Below are 17287 nucleotides of genomic sequence, written 5' to 3'. Positions count from 1 at the left end.
CAATGCTCTATTGCGGATTGATATTTCTAGGAAATAGTTTTTAGCTGGTGAACTATTATGAAGTATAAACAGAAGGAAAAGAAGCATTAAAAAAATGTATCTTTCTTCTCTTTTTCTTCCTCCTTCCATTCCTCTGCTCTGCTTCCTTTTCTTAGGATGTGAAGTCAACGTTTTTCCAGTTCGGTGCCTCCATCCAGCAGGAGGCTCTGCTGCTGCTGAACATTATGGAGGAGTATGACTGGCACATCTTCTCCATTGTCACGTCCAAGTTCCCTGGCTACCAAGACTTCATCAACATATTGAAAACAACGGTAGACAACAGGTGGGATCAAGTGCTATAGTTTGTGCATCTGACTAATGTGTTAACGCAGCAGCGGCCTTGTCAGTCAAAAAGTAATGTCGTCCTGTTGGTCAAGTACTTTACTAATTCTGATGTGCATGTGTTTGTTAGAGAGAGAAGTTGAAGCTCTGGCAACTATTTGGTCCCTACTTTTCCATCCCTTAAAGATGTAGCACAAAATCAGCTTTCAGAGTTAAAAGGCAGCAGGAGAGGAATTGCAAGATTTCTCAGGGACATGAGGCTGCATTTCTCCCATCAGAGTGATTCCATGCTCACAGTGATAATGCTAACATATTGCTAGTACCACGGTCACTATACTGATTAGTGCTAATCGCAAAGTACAGCTCAGGCCTATGACAGTGTGACTGTGTTAGTAGCAGTGTTATTCATAAACCAACATAATGGACAAATTCATATTCCAACATGATTATGGTGCTAAGTGAAAAGTGAAAGGATCACTAATGTTATTATAGATCAGATGTAGCAAATATCATGGCAGTTCCAGGATGAGGGGCTCAGAACAACAGATGCTGAGACATTTTCCCTCAAAACCTAAAACATCAACATTAAAATTCCCATAAAAATACCAACTACTTAAAAATACATCCAGTAAAGATAAAAAAAAAAGATAAGTGGTCAGTCAACTTTCCCAACTTCATTTACCCTTTTTTAAAAAGTGAGAAAAACTGCAGATACTAAGCACTGGAAGTTTGACCCCTAAGGAACTATTGCAGGCATTTGTCCAAGCCAATTCCTCCATGCTGTCTGTAATCTACTCCATTATCGCTGCAAATTTCCCCACAGAACGCCCACGTTCACCTTCTAGACGAGCTACTGCACACAGTGTTTTGCCTTGTATATTTCTGTATACTAAGTATAGACAGCTATTAACAGTTAACAGGGGTTTTGAAATGGTCTGCTTGTGTCTCTTTTTGGTAACACTGGTTAAAATTAATTAAATTACTACTAACAAGTTCAGCACATTCACAATTCATAAAGTACTTTTTTTTTTTTACTGTTTTTAAACCTTTGGAGGAGAAGTAAGAAAGCATAGCGGAGAAATGAGGGGAGGTCATAGCAGATCAGAGTTTAGTGTTTCTAATCTGTGTATCTAATGTGTAATTCAGTGTATCTAGGCCTCGTTTCCACCAAAGGGACTTTTCCCCAGAACCAGGCTCTGAATTTAGTAGTGGGCTGTAGTTTTGACCCCCAGAGACTTCCTGGTCATTACAAAACAGTGTCAATACTTTTACCCCCCAGATGTTAATGTTGAGCTCAGTGTTACAAGAAATAATAGGTCTAATTACCTTCAATTACACTTCGTCGATTTTACCGCGTCAGCATTGACTTGGGTCACGCGACAATTTAACACCAATGAATCTCAGTCATTCACAACAAGAAACAGGGCTGATCTGACCATACATACTTACAGTATGTGTACGGAAGTTTAGTGGGCTACGTGAAACACAGGCTCAGATGAATGGAGATGAGAGCAGGCAGCGAATGTAAAGTTGTTTGGATACCAATAAGGTAGAAAAAAAAATACTATATAGGTGCAGATATACTATATAGGTTTTTTTTTTTTGTACAGGTATCGTGGTTACAGATACAGTTTGTAATGTCCCAAGCACAAAACATATAAGATCAGTGGCTTTCAGCTTGTCCCTTCAGGGGTCCCCACACCATAACACGTTCTGCATATTGTTTTTACGCCAGATGCCCTTCCTGCCACAACCCTCCCATTTTATCTGGGCTCGGGACCAGCACCAAGAAAGCCCTCGATGGCTTAGCCACTAGAGGGACTTAAGGTCCTAAGGAAAATAAAGTAACAGGATCTCGCTGGTGGAAATGCTCAGATCTATCCTAAGTTGCATATCGTAGCTTGGACATTGCAACCCTCCTTGATTGTTGTTCCTCAGATCACTCTTCATATTAATGGATTTAAAATGCCTGGTGGGTTGGGATTTGATCCTGCATCAAAATCTGATGCTCTACTCATTGAGCCAACGGGTCCCCAGACATATAAGATACAACGTGTGAAACTAAAGACTGGGCTGAGTGGAAAAACCCCATCACAAATCAGTCTTGCCATTATCTTATTACTATACCGTTATTTTATTCATTTCTTTAAGATGAGAGTTCACTCTGTCGAAAGTTGTTTTGCCGCAAAGCAAACACCCAGTTTTCTCAAAATGTGCAAAAAGCAAAAAACAAAAACAAACAAAAAAACCCCTGAATGTTTCTTTGAGTAAACAGTGACAAAATTACACTCAAAATTACAAAATCCATTCTTATTTGTATTTTTTTACCCTCGTTTGCCTCATTTGGGATCCTCTATACGAGTTTTGTCATTTGGGTCTTGTAGACCATCATCACTTTAGACAGCAAGAAAAGGACAGCAAGTCCCAAATCACTTGCATGTTACGCTGCCTGCTTATTGTTGGATTCTTACAAGATGTGTAACTGCTTCCCTCTTTTCCCTCCTGTGTGTCACACTTTGTAACACTCAGTCTCCCGTGGAAGTGTGTGCCCATGCGCGAGTGCACACTTTTTGTCATGAAGGACTTGTACGTCTGACACCAATCAGTTTTATGGCATAAAATGTTCTTTAATTACTGACATAACTATTCTCTGTTTCTGCTGCTCTTTAGCCTCATGCACTGGGACCTGCTTCACATTATTATTCTGGACACTGTGAAAAAGAGCCACGTGTCCCACTGGATGAAAAAAGATACTCTAAAAGTGCATTATCTTTTTTAATGAGCATGTGTTGCTTCTCACTCTGCCCACTTAAGTTAACTGGCTACAGAATTGATTAAATCTTTCCCTTGGAATGATACCATTTTGTGTTTTGCTTCACAGCTGCTTTGAACATCACTCTGTGGGGGCACAATATCCTTACAAAACATCTATTCTCAGCCACATAGTTTTGCAGGTGCTATGCAATATTAATGAGCCTATTTTTGTGCAAAAGCTGTGAGAGAAGCTCACAGTTGCTGGCTCCTGTGTTGCGGCACTATTTTCCGGTACCTGTTGTCACCAATTAGCAGAGGCCACAGACTCTGTGTTGGCTCTTTCACATTAACAGGCCAGTATTTTGTCATTTATTTGTGTGGGCTGGTACCTGCTGAGCATCATTACACAAGACCAGCTTTAACATTTGCATTCCATTTATCCTTAATGTGTTTCCTCTGACAATAAGCACTTTACACCTATTAGCTTTCACGTCGCACTTTCCACTAATATTAATTATAATAGATAATTATAACTGCCCTTGTTTGTACCTGAGCAAAGTTAATAGTCTGTTAGTTAAATATTAACATTTAAATCCTGTCCTTGTTATTCTTGCTTTAGTTTTGTGGGCTGGGACCTGCAGAATGTCATCACTCTGGACGCAGTGGAGGAAGACACCCGCTCTCAGATTATGCTCAAGAAGGTCCAGTCTCCAGTGGTGCTGCTGTACTGCTCCAAGGATGAGGCAGTTATCATCCTGGACGAAGCTCGCTCTCTGGGCCTCACCGGATTTGGATACATCTGGATTGTGCCGTCGCTCACCGTCGGGAACCCGGAAATAACGCCCGATGAGTTTCCATCGGGAATGATTTCAGTGTCGTACGATGACTGGGACTACCCGTTGGAGGCAAGAGTTCGTGACGGCCTAGGGATCATAACGTCAGCGGCGGCAGCCATGCTGGATGAGTATGGTGACATTCCTGAAGCCAAGACATCCTGTTATGGCCAGATGGAGAAGACAAACAAGCTGCCACCCAGTGCCCTACATAAGTAAGCACAACAGTAATGTTTAGAGGACTTTGTTAACGTGTCTGTAAGAACGAGTAAGAAATAGTGAGCAAGGAGAGAGAGTAGAGTGTGAGCTATGGAAGGAAAATTTAAAGAGTAGCGTTGTGTCTGTGGTGTGTATTTCTATATAAGTTCTAAGAGAGTGGCTGTGTTAATGCACATAAATGTGTGTGTGTGTGTGTGTGTGTGTTTGATTGCATGGTCTCCTGCCACCGACTGTTTGTTTCCACCCTTGTCCTCAGTAATTAGAGACTTTCCACCAAGTTTCCACCAAGGCTGCATTAAGGATTAATATTGAAGACAGATGCAATTACTGGATAAAAGACCAAGGGATCGAGAGTTTGAGCTAAGAGAATAGAAGACGTGTAAGAGTCAAAGAGGGGAACGAAAAAGTGAATGGGAGCTGAGGTGGGAGTTTGTGACTTAGACAATGAAGGAAGAGGGAAGGGAATAAATTGAGGCTGGGGTAACAGCGGGAAGCCGCTACAAATGAGTGCTTTCCAAAATCCAAGAGGTCCTTGATGAGTCCTTCTGTTCGTCTTCTTATTTATTCCTCCAAGTTTCATTCACTCCCTCCTGCTCGCTTTCCTATCGTGTGCTCAGCCAGTGGGGGATGTTGCAGGTCTTGCCAGCTCTGTCTGGCTTTCCATCTGGCAGAGAAGGGAGAGACACATACAACCTGTGTTTACATCTCTATGTCATTTTCTTTACTTGTCCAAATTGGAAGTTGGTAAATGAAGCTGGGTCCCAACTTTATTAGGAAAATTCCGTCGCCGCTGTGCTTCTTATTACAACGAGGATGTGTAAACAAGAAAATGATCCCATTTTCCTGTGAGGTCAGTTCACAGTCAGTAAAGAAAGAAAGAAATGGAGAAATGGTATTTGGGATGTTTTTAGTCTGAAAATGTCTTTCAGGCATTTTATTGTACATTTCAGTTCTGGAGAAACCAATGCATTGTGCATTGTGCACTGTGGGTATTTAATAGAGCCTGGGAGATTAGAACATTCACTTCAAAAGCTGGGCTGGGCTGACTCTGCCTATTTGAACAGCCTGAAATTTCAGCAGTCACTGAGGTAACAGAGGAGAATCTGGCATTGATGAACAACATTTATGAGCTCCCATTCGTAAATTACAGCCATTTTCTGAAAAGAGACACCAAAGTATGACTGATGGTGTCTTTAGTACCTCAGTAAGACTCACCAATAAGAAATCAATAAGACATATCAGTTAGAAATACCAGTTCAACGCTATAACAGTAACACTTGTTTTGTCAGACAAACACACACAAACACAAAGAATGACCAAACGTCTAGAGTCCCAGCATGCTCTGCTGCCTCAGGTGCTTACCCAGGTGATGAGTAGCCACAGATGGCTCTGTCGTGGGTGAGAGAGTTCAGCCAATAGGGTTTCAGGGCCAGGACATGAGAAACACGATTGGTCAGGACTAGGTCGGGGCGATGGGCCAGTGTGAGTTGCTGGACCATCAATGGCTGTCAGGGGAGATACTGTATGAGGACACTGTGAGCGGGGACACACAAAACACACAATCACGCATGCACACACACACACACACACACACACACAGAGGCAGGCAGATGGTCCTGTTTGTAAAAATGTACAGCACTAGTTTGACATGTTTCAGTATTTACAGTGTGGTACAGTATTTTTGTTCTAGTCTTATATTTTATTCATGTGTGGCTGCTCTAAGATGTCAGTAACCGCGTTATCTTATATGCATTTGGACTCAATTTGAAATTTATGCGCTTCTTTATTTCAAAACATCTGAGGGCCCGCTGCAAATTGCCGAGGATGCTGCTTCCATGCGTAAGCGAGCCAACAACATGTCACAATAGTGCGAAACTTGTTTTGATCAGTGTAATATGAGTGAGTGCTGAAATCGTCGAAAAGTCCAGTGACTGGGGACTTGCAGTGAAGTTTTACCTCGCTCACTTTGCCTGTTACAGCTGTGATGATAAATCCACCGTGACACATCCAAGATGAATATGTTTTGCGGAGTAATAGAAAAATAAAATTAAATAAAAGCAGGTGACAAATGGCCAACTAAGAGCGTTGGCCAGTGCAGCAATCAGACCAAGTGACAACTTGTCTTCCAAATAAAATATGGAATGTGTGGGTCTGCGTGTGTCTGCGCTTGTGTGCGTGTGTGGTACAAACAGGAAAAATATCCCCCCCTAAAGAGAATGTTCTGTCATGACAGATTTACAGTGTGCTGCTCACCTTGCTGTGGTGAACAGTGGGCCTTAAAAGACTTTAGCACTTATTTTTCTGTGTGCGTGCGTGTGTGTAGATATGTGAGTGTGTGTGAAAAGGCGTAGGGGTAGTAGTTTGTTCTGACAGGTAATTTCAGTCTCTAGTGCTGATATATCACGGTCAAGACTTTGGAAACACACACGTACAAACACACAACACTAACAGAAAACTAAGTCCTGGGGCAGCTGCAACGTGAGCTGTGCAAAGACGCGTTGTATTTACACTGTACTCAATAGATCGGAGAAGTGAAAAGATGCGTGTAATTTGCTGTTTTGATATTGCATTGCTCCAATATATGTGACATACGTTTGTAGCTTGTCTCTAACGAATTAGCAGACTTTAATTTTAACACTGTGTTCACACTATACAAATCTGGTTGTGTGTTATTTTCTAGCTTTTTACTTAAAAGTGCCTCAGTGCTTCAAAGTGTACTTTGCTGTTTACACAACTTCATGATTCGTAGCATCTTTCTTGATTTTTTTTTCTTACTCCATTGCCTTATCCAGTACATACCGTATATCGAGCCTACAGTGTCTTGCGAAAGCATTAATACCCCTTGAAATTTTCCACATTTTGTCACGTTGTAACCACAAACATAAATGTATTTTATTGTGGTCTTATGTGATAGACCAACACAAAGTGGCACATAATTGTGAAGTGGAAGGAAAATGATAAATGGTTCTAAATTAGTTTTACAAATAACTATCTGAAAAGTGCGGCGTGCATTTGTATAGATTCTCAAATGGATTCAGGTCTGAACTTTGACTGGGCCATTCTAACACACGATTGTTGTCCCTCCTCCCAAGTCTCAAGTCTTCTGCAGACTAACAGATTTCCTTTTAAGAGTATCCTGTATTTTGCTCCATCCATCTTCCCGTCGACTCTGACCAGCTTCCCTGTCCCTGCTGAAGAAAAGCATCCCCACAACATGATGCTGCCACCACCATGTTTCACGGTGGGGATGGTGTGTTCAGGGTGATGTGCAGTGTTAGGTTTCCCCCACACGTAGCATAGGTTGTACAGTGCTCCGTGAGACGTTCAGAGCTTGGGATCGTTTTTTATAACCTAACTCTATTTTAAACCGTTCCACAACCTGTCTGGTGGGTTCCTTGGAATTCATAACGCCGTTTGTTCACTAATGTTCTCTACGAAAACTCTGAGAGCTTCACAGAACAGCTGTATTTATACCGAGATGAAATTACACACTGGTGGATTTACTTATTAGGTGACTTCTGAAGACAAAGGGGGCTAATTACAAATGCACAATACACTTTTCAGATGTTTGTAAAAGAATTTGAAAACCATTTATCATTTTCCTTTCACTTTACAATTATGTCCCACTTTGTGTTGGTGTGTCACATAAAAATCCCAATAAAATACATTTATGTTTGCGGTTGTAACATGACAAAATGTAAAAAAAGTTCAAGGAGTATGAATACTTTTTCAGAATGAGGTACAATTACTGTGTTACTTTTACTTTGCTACAGTTTATCATTTTCGGGTTTTAGTTAGTTACATTTTGGAGATGAGGATTCATAACACAAAAAAACAATGCATAAATGATGCTTTATTGCTGATTACCTGTCATGACATTAAATGATGCAGCTCTACCGTCACCAGATTTACTGAGGTGGGTGAAGTTGTTGTCTGTGGTTTGAGATCTTTTTTCAGTGGCGTACTGTATTTTAACAAAAGCATACACCATATACTTATCATGTCAGGGCTTTGTAACTGAGACACGGAACCTTGGAGACGGGGTGTTGCACAGGTAACCGTGACAATGACCTGACGGGGGAATCATGGGGAGAGCCGGGTTTCTAAAAGGCAGGGGAACAGGCGAAAACAATTGGGACTGTTGATGACTGGTAAGCTGGAGAAATTAACTGGGGACAGGAAGTGGAGAAAACGGGGGACAAAATAAAAGTCCAGGGCAGGAAGTGACTGTGAGGGTCAGATCATGACATATTACTTCAATTTAAGTAAATAATTTGTATTTTTAAGTACTACAAGTACTTGAATGTGTGTGCAAAACTGTAGAGACAGAAAATGAGAGGAGGGGGCACTGAAAGAAGTACTATAAACAAAGTTGCTTACATTACGAGTGTACTTAAATACTAATATGATGTGTGCGCTAATGCAGCAGCTTCCCATTTAATATTGCTGACATGAAACTGATACTGTTTTCAATTTAAAACAATGGGCTATTTGCAGTTAGCCTGAAGTATCCATCAGGCATCATCGGTGGGTGTGAAATCAGTGGGCAGGGAGCAGCTGTACATTTTCCAGTAGGCTGGCACTTCCTCAAATTATTCTTCACATCAATATTATCGTAATAATTCTTACTTTTTCCATTTTTTTTTAAAGGACAGTGCAGATAAAATGAGGATTTTAGGCATCAGTCAGGGTTAGTTTATGGAGTCACGTTTATTCTCCATCATTAATGTCTTTCAAGTTTCTGGTCTAACATCCTATTTTGACCTGATATGTTTGGCCTGCATGTTGCATGTGGATTTTGCAATCGGTTTTGGGTTCATTGAGCGAGAATGGCATATGGTTGTCAGCAAGTGTAACTGAAACTTAGCTATAAAGCAGCCAAGTTGGTTTATTTGGTTTTTGGGGTTTTTTTGTGCTCAGAGAGTGGAGACACAGGGGCTGCAGAGCACATGATATGAAGGGAGTTAAGCCAGTGGCAATGTGAACTACTGCTAATCCCACTGCACAAGATGTTCATAAATTTTTTATCGGAGGGAAGGATATTTAAGAAAGGCATTCCAGTTTTGTGCTAAAAAATGATTTGCACGTTGCAGAAAGCCTATAATGTTTTAACTGAACTACAGTATAAAGAATCCAAAGCCAATGTGCACATAAATCCCATTTTGTGTAACAAAAGAAATCCAGCTGAACTAGCTGTGTGGGCATGTGTTGCATTTTATGGAGAGCTTGGAAAATACACATATAATTGTTAGCATTAATCTTGCTGCTGCTGCTACGAAAACCTGCCCTGCAAAATATCTGCACAAACTCACACACTCTCTCACACACACACACACACACACACACACACACCGGGGACAACAGGATGGAGCAAAGTCGCTGCTAAGCTATAGCATCTCCTTCACCTTGTGCAGTCATCATTCATGCCAAGCTTAACACACGCCACCTGGGGCTGAGTGTGTGGTTTCAAGTGAGTAGCCACCCTTGGGTCCTCTGAAAAGATCTAAATCAGCGCTGATATCAGCTCCCATCTTTTCTCGCAGCCCAGTGTGTGTGTGTCTGTGTGTGTGAGAGATCATGAGTGCTCTGACATCATACATCAATGCTTCGACTGGTCCTTGTCTTGACGAAGGATAAATGTCTCTATCTTTAACGGTGACGGAGCATTGCACAGTCTATTTCAGCATCTTTAGAGAGAGAGAGAGAGACCCTTTTCCTGCAGTAGAGCCTCTTCAGATGGTCCTTATCACAATAAGATCTCTATGCACATGCAGAGATCCAAAGAATAATCTAGCACTTGTGATATTATACCGTTTGTGTGAAGAGTACTTTGACAGGGCAGGGCGGCTCCCTGCCTGCTATCATGGTATTTGCAAGATAAAGTGCCAAGTGTCATTGTCTTACCATCACATAATGTCTGTTCTTTGCTCACTGAATGCAGGATTAAGAAAACAGCTCTTACTGTATGTGCTGCAGTGTTTGTGTAGTGCCGGTTAACTCTGGTGCAGTGCCCACCCTTCCTGCACAGCCCTCTTTTTTTCTTATCCAAAATAGAGAAAAGGAGGAAAAAAATAACACCAAAGATATTTTTATCCCAACTCTGCTGAGGCTTAGTCGTCATCCTCTCTCGTCGTTGTTTCCCATCTCTCTCACTGTTTTTATTTTTTAATTTCTTTTTTTTTGTGTGTGTGTGTGTGTGTGTGTGTGTGTGTGTGTGTGTGGCTGCTCCTATCTCTGCTGTCTCCCCCCCCCAAAAAAAAATTCAAATGGAAAGTGAGATTATTGATATAATAGCAGCTGCAAAGTGACAGAATTTGGATTGGTTCAGTATGATCTCACACAGGGGAGAGGAAACATTAATGTGAAGCATTTTTGAGGTGGGTGAAGTAATTGTCTGTGTTTCTGTGTCTGGGTAGAGATATTCATTCAGGGTTGTTTAGGGTCATCTTACCAGCAAATACAGTCCACTCTGTGTGCGTATCCTAGCAACGCAATATCAGGTCCACCTGTTCGATGGGCGGCGGCCCAAACATACTCGCAGACACACACACACACACACACACACACACACACACACACACACACACACACACACATCCTGTCTGTACCCTGTTCTTGGTTACAAACACAAATTTGTACTGTTATACAATACTGATGGCTGGATAATGTGTGTGTGTGTGTGTGACAGAGGATGGGCCCCAAATGTGATTATATTTATGGATAAATTGTTTTGTTTTTTTACACTCTGTCCTTATTTTGATCGTTTTGTTACTGTCTTTGGTCACTTTATGTCACGTTTTGGCATTTTGGATACTATTGAGTCAATGTTTATCATTTTGAGTCAATGTTTATCATTTTGTGTCATTTTTGTGGTTGACACATTCTGTGTCTGTTTTTAGTCAATGTGAATGTCTTTACACATTTCATGTGTGTTTTTTGACATTTTGTGTATGTTTCTAGCTTTGTTGTATCTGTGTTTGTTATTTTGTCTTGGATAGTTTCAAGTCACATTTTATCATTTAGAGTCATTTTACTGTTTTCTGTTTTGTTTTTGTTTTGCAGCTCTTTGTCATTATTAATGTTTTAGGAAAGTTAGGTAAGAAATATGAACAGTAACTAGATGCTTGACTCTCTGGTCTATTGCCACCTAAACTCTCAGGCCTGAGGGCCTGGTAGGGATGTTTGGTAATTCTTAAAAATTTTATATGAACAACTGCGTACACATCTTCATCTCCTCCACTTTACCAGCTCTCATTTTGTCATCTTACAGGATGTTCCACTCATATAGTCTCACCCAGCTTCCTATCTTCTGTGCGTGTTTGAGTGTGTGCTCAACGGGCCTGTGTGTTTCCATCTGAGATGGCTGCAAAGCGTCGAACAGGCTGTTGTCTCAAAGAGCAGCCTGGGCACTGGTATTGATTTCAGCACCTCTTTCGGAGTCATCGTCACACATAATTGGGTTCAGCGCTGCATCCCGTGTCCAATCCAATGGCTTAATAACGCTCACCTGTTTGCTTGCAGGCCAATCAGATTATTTTAATCACAAACCCCACTCAATCCCCTTATCTCTAGCTGATTTCATCTGGGCATTGAGTGGTTGTGTGTGTGTGTATGTGCGCGCATGTGTGTGTGTGTGTGTGTGTGTGTGCACGCTTCAGTAATTTGAAGGGACATGTAGGTATTGTGAAATGCCACTCACCCAAACACACACCACTTATTAACACAGCCTTTTTCTCCAGCTATCTATCCATGTATCTATCTGTCTATGTATTTGTCTATCTGTCTATCTGTCTATCTGTCTGTCCACATCTGGACGATAATGTATTCCGTAACATTGTTGATGGCATTGAACTTCATTATGCAAGTGTTTTATGTAAAAAGAAAGGGAAAAGAAACCTGCCTATCCATCCATCATTGTTACCCACCTATTCACTGGGGGCTGGAGCCTATCCAAGCTATCATTAGGCAGGGTACATCCTGCACAGGTCTCCAGTCTATCATAGACATCACAGAGAGACACACACAGACAGACAACCATTCACACTCACGTTTACACTTGGGAGCAATTCCAAGTCACCAGTTTAACTAACATGCATGTCTTTGAACTGTGGAAAGAAAGCGGAGAACCCTGGGGAAACCCACACAAGCACGGGGAGAACATGCAAACTCCACACAGAGAGCTTGCAGCTGGCAGGTGGAGTCAAACTAGGGACCTTCTTGCTGTGACTCCACCATCGTGCTGTCCCAAAAGGAACATCCATCTACCACAATTAATAACAAAGTGTTTAACAAGTCAGTGCTTTTGGAATCATTCATTTAAAGTTTTGGAGGTGCAGATTTGCAAACTGATTTCTTTCTTTTGTCTGACTTGAACAAAATAAACAGTGTAAAATGGCACACACACACACACACAAACACACACACACACACTCTCAGGGAGAACAAATTGTAGCTGCAGTGGAACCATCTTCATGCACTGCAGCACATTTCCACACATTGTCCTGCACAGTGTGATGTGCTTCACCTGCAGGCCTGTCTCCGTGGCTTCTTCAAAGACACATCACGTAGTCACATGTTCCTTGTCGAGGTTTGCCCCGATGCCCTGCCGTCTCAGAAAGGAATAGAAGAGAGAGAGAGAGAGAGAGAGAGAGAGAGAGAAAAGAAGCCATCTCTCCTGTGTTGTGCCGTTCGTGACCGCTGACAGAAGAAGTGGAAGAGAAGGAGTGGGGAAGGACAGCCATGATTAATGTTGAGCCTATGTGGACCCAAGAATATCTTCCCAGTGCCCTCTATCTTAGCTAATGTGACCTGCCATGTGGGTCGCTCATTACAGTGTGTGAATATGTGTGTGTGCGGCTGCTGCTATGCTCAGACTTCCGCTTTAGATACTAGTCATTCTCACTTCTTTTTGCTCCTTCTGCCTCATCCTCATGCAACTTACCTGTCCATTTCGTATATACAGTGAGTGGTACGTAACCCGCATTGCAATGCTGACAACAATTGAGTAAAACTCACTTTTTAATGAATTTTAGCTGCTGACTCTTTCACTTTCTGTCCTGCTTTCTGTTCTGCCTTATAATTTTTTTCGAATGTAATCACAACCTTATCGATGTGAACCCAGTATGACTGAATATTTCAGGATAGTACATTGTAGAATTACTTTTTCCTCATGCTAATGTAATTCAATATCCCCTTTCCTCTGTTTCTCCTCACATCCATTCATTTTTATTTATTTCCTTCCACCATCTCCCTCCTCATCTCTCTTGCCTCATATCACCCTCTGTCTCACTTTCCTTCATCTGGCTTCCTCTCACTCTCAGGTACATGATGAATGTGACATGGGATGGCAGAGACCTGTCATTCACAGAAGACGGCTACCAAGAAAACCCAAAGCTGGTGGTCAGTGTTCTCAACAAGGAAAGAGAATGGGAAAAGGTAGGATCCAAGTCCGTGGGTTAGTTTGTGTCTTTATGTGTGTTTAAAAGTCTGCACAGAGGCACAAGGGTGACTTGCTTTTTTATGGGAGTAGTTTGGGGAGTAGATGTATGAGAACGCCATAAAGGTTTTATGTGCCTTCCCTATATTATAATCTCTCTCTGCATTTTTTTTCGTGCAGATGATGTCATCCCAAAGCAGGTCGAAGTTTTGCTGGCTTTATCTGACATCATCTGAACTCCTGATGATTAAACACTACTCTGGATGATGTCATCTGGAGGAATTTCTCAGCTAGAAGCAGGGAGAAATTTCATCATAGGGAGGCATTAATACACATTTCAACCCTAAACTATAAACCCCCCAAAAAAAAAGTCTTCAAATTTGGCGAAGTCGCCCTTTAACTAATAACGCTCCAATACAACAGTCATGCAAAGAATTGCTCCTTATGTGTTATTGAAAAAAACACAACTTTTTTGTGGTTGTTGATTCAACTGCAGGATCTTCGAATCTTGGAGTGTTGTGGTCTCCGATAGCACCTCAAACCACAGTTAATCCAAACCAAAGACCTTGGTTATTGGGGTGGCAAGGGGTCAATGCTCCTGTGAGAGTCTGTGAGTGTGTGTGTGTGTGTGTTTACCCTTCCATACTTGTTATTGACAGAAACGCCAATCTGTTTTTTTTTTTTTTATTCAGGTCACATCGGTGTGTGCATTACAGTATTTGCTTCAGTTTGCTGCAATACGCACAGTCTCCACTCAATCTCTGAGACCAGCGTGTTCATATTACATACTGCCACACACCCACACATACGTAGCTGCACAAAATCAACATTTATTGGTATGCTCAGGGGAGGGAGAGTGTGTTGTTTTAACGTGTGGAGAGAGAGAGAGAGCCTGTGAAATTGATCAGTACCACTTGAATGGGGTGCAGAAAAAAATGGGAGAGACAGAGAATTTCAAAGTGGAAACATGGGAGCTCTCTCTCTCCTACTCAGTCTGGTGCAGCTGTCCCACCCATGCACCAGAAATCAGCTGCACACACACAAAGGGAGAGAGAGAGAGAGACAGAGAGAGAAGGACTTCCATGGTGATCAAGAGATAAAAAATCAGTAACTGCACTAAAATATGGATATGGACTAAAAATATAAAATGTGTCCCCTTTGGGGCGCGGGAGGAAGAGACGGGGAGATGAGAGCAGTATGGAGTGATACGGAGATGAGCTAGTGATGGAGACAGATGGGCCGAGATAGCGGGAGCAAATGAGCGTGAGAAAAGGGACAAAGAGAAAGAGAGGGACACAGAGGAGGAGAGAGGTGGAACTGAGCTACCGCCATGTGTATGCTGCCTCTTTTTTTTTTTCCCACCCACTACAGGTGTTTAGCACTCAGGTTTTCACAGCGTTCACACCTGCTGTTCTGTGCACCACACACTTGCAGGCGGTGTATCTTTAAGTTTAGGAAAGAGCCTGTCTGGCCGGCTGTGTATGTATGTTTGAAAAATAAAAACACTGCAAGTGAACAGATCAGAAGGCAGAAGGATTAACATTTGAGATGAAGGCCGTCTTTCCACTTAACTACACACCATGCATTCGATTCTGTGTAGAAGCTAATTTACTTTGAGGACAAAAGCTACATACAAACACACACATGCACACATACGGGTGCAGATTTGATCTTTGGTAGTGACATTTTTGGTGGAAAGATAATATGTATTTGTTGATTTTTGCTCTGCAATACATTAATCTTATAAAGCAATGATAACAACATTTTAAAATCTTTACATTTGGTGTGTAAAATAACAATTCAGCGGCACCTTGACAGTGTCTCTACCAACTATAGCCAAATGTATTAATGAGCTCTTTTTTGTCTCGTTTCAGTTAATCATTGATCAATGTCAATGTCAAACTGTAACCGGCAGGGTTTGGATTAAGACACCTTTCATTTTAACAGTAGCATTGACGGCTAAATGTCTTAAATACTGGCGAAGGAGACTTGGAGAGGAACAGATTTACACTTACTGTGCTTTGCTGCCTCCTGAAAAGATTTCAAGATATCTATGCAGCTGACAGTGTAACATCAGCATTCACAAAGCCTTTTGCCTCATGAAGAGGGTTTTAGCATTTCTGTCAAAGTTAGGGCTAAGCAGAATTTTTGAAGTAGTTCAATTCATTCAAATTTGCATTTTCAAATTTTTTGAAAAAATGTCCACATCAAAAAACTTTTGATTTGCGTTTCCTCTGCTGTCACTCAAATGGCAGCAGCAGCAGCAGCAGCAGTTCTCTGGAGGCGAGACAGTGATCTCAGGTTTCATCAATTCCTTGGAGACACCTCCACACGCATTGGTTTTCACTAGTCAGCACGCTGCAGTAATAGTGGCCGCGGCAGGTACAGACAGCAAAATAAAACCAAAGAAAGGTAGTTATGTCACCTCAGTGATATGCAAAGTAGTGTCTCCATAGAGGCTGTAGCATTAGCCACCTGTTGATGTGTTCGAGGGCAATACAGATTGTAGGTCATCTGCATTTTGGAGTCGTTCAGAGGCCCAAATGAATTTACTATAGTAGTCTTCATGTTTTTGGTATTGTTGCACAGTTGACTATGTTTTATATGGTATAATGTTTACAATATGTGGAGGAGGAGGTCAGTCTTGCTGATGGTTTTCTTTAAATTATGTTTTGACTTGACCTCACGTAGACAAAACAATGAATGTAATTATAAATTGTCCAGAACACTGAAAAGGTTTTTTTTGGCCCTTGTCACAGTACAGCACTACTTTGATGATATCTCACTGACAGATGTCCTGTTAGCATTTACGTATTTGTAGCATGTTTGTGTTCAGTGTTTACCATTTTAGAGATGCTGATTATGATAATAATCAGAGTTCGTGGAAGTGAAATCCTCGTGAAAGTGGCTCTAATCAAATCTAATCTGAAACATACCATTTCTAATGAGGTTCTTCAGTTTAGACAGTTTGGTGAATCTGACGTGGAAGAAAAAAAAAGAAAAGTAGGGGCAATTAAAGACTACAAAATTGTTCTTGCAGTTTGTGAAATCTACAGAATACACCGATCAGCCAGACTTGCAGTACAGTATAACTTCATGGGCTGAATGAGAAAAGTGTATTTACCGATCAGAACCAGGATGTTAGGTTTTATTCCTGCTGGGTAGAGTGTGTAAATTGCTTCAGGAACTGCTGCAGTGTGAGAAGCCAGTTCACAAAATAATTATTACAGACAGCATGGGATTTGTGCTTGGAGAGTCACAATATGGAGAGCAGATAGACACAAAAACCCATGTGCACACTTCCAAACTGACGCACAAACACAGCACTGACTCACACATGTGCGATTTCAACCCAGGCGTCACTGTTCTCTGAATCTTAATAGAAGTTCTGCAGTTTGAGGAAACATTTGAGGTTCCATGGATGCGGTTCTGCCTTCCATTCTGTTATCTTTCTCTCTGCCCTTGTTTTCTAACACACACACACAGAGACACACACACACGCACACATGCACACACATTCACAACACAAACAGAGCAAACATAGAAGAGGGAGAGCAGAATCAATTTTGCCGACATAATTTTGTCTGACAGAAGTGACAGATACTGTTTTATGACTGAATGGGTTTCTTCACGCCATTAGGAGCTCATTCTCCCATAATGCAACTTGCCACAGCGATAACTCTCCCTGGGAGACTGGCACCGAGAAGGTGCTCAGAGTAAGAGC

The 17287-nt window shown here is 41.6% G+C and overlaps 1 protein-coding gene across 2 annotated transcripts in view; it reads left to right on the top strand.

Moving 5' to 3' along the window:
• The window catches only part of grin2aa (glutamate receptor, ionotropic, N-methyl D-aspartate 2A, a), a 138579-nt gene that overhangs the window by 82691 nt on the left and 38601 nt on the right, over window positions 1-17287 (top strand). For both annotated transcript variants that reach the window (XM_067477885.1, XM_067477884.1), the window contains 3 exons: window positions 156-322; window positions 3695-4123; window positions 13448-13562. In XM_067477885.1, the coding sequence (XP_067333986.1) occupies window positions 156-322; window positions 3695-4123; window positions 13448-13562 (711 nt within the window). The remainder of the gene's footprint in view (window positions 1-155; window positions 323-3694; window positions 4124-13447; window positions 13563-17287) is intronic.

The sequence above is a fragment of the Channa argus genome, chromosome 15 (genome assembly GCF_033026475.1).
Source record: "Channa argus isolate prfri chromosome 15, Channa argus male v1.0, whole genome shotgun sequence".
NCBI classification, from domain to species: Eukaryota; Metazoa; Chordata; class Actinopteri; order Anabantiformes; family Channidae; genus Channa; species Channa argus.
This window is presented reverse-complemented; position numbering and strand designations above follow the sequence as displayed.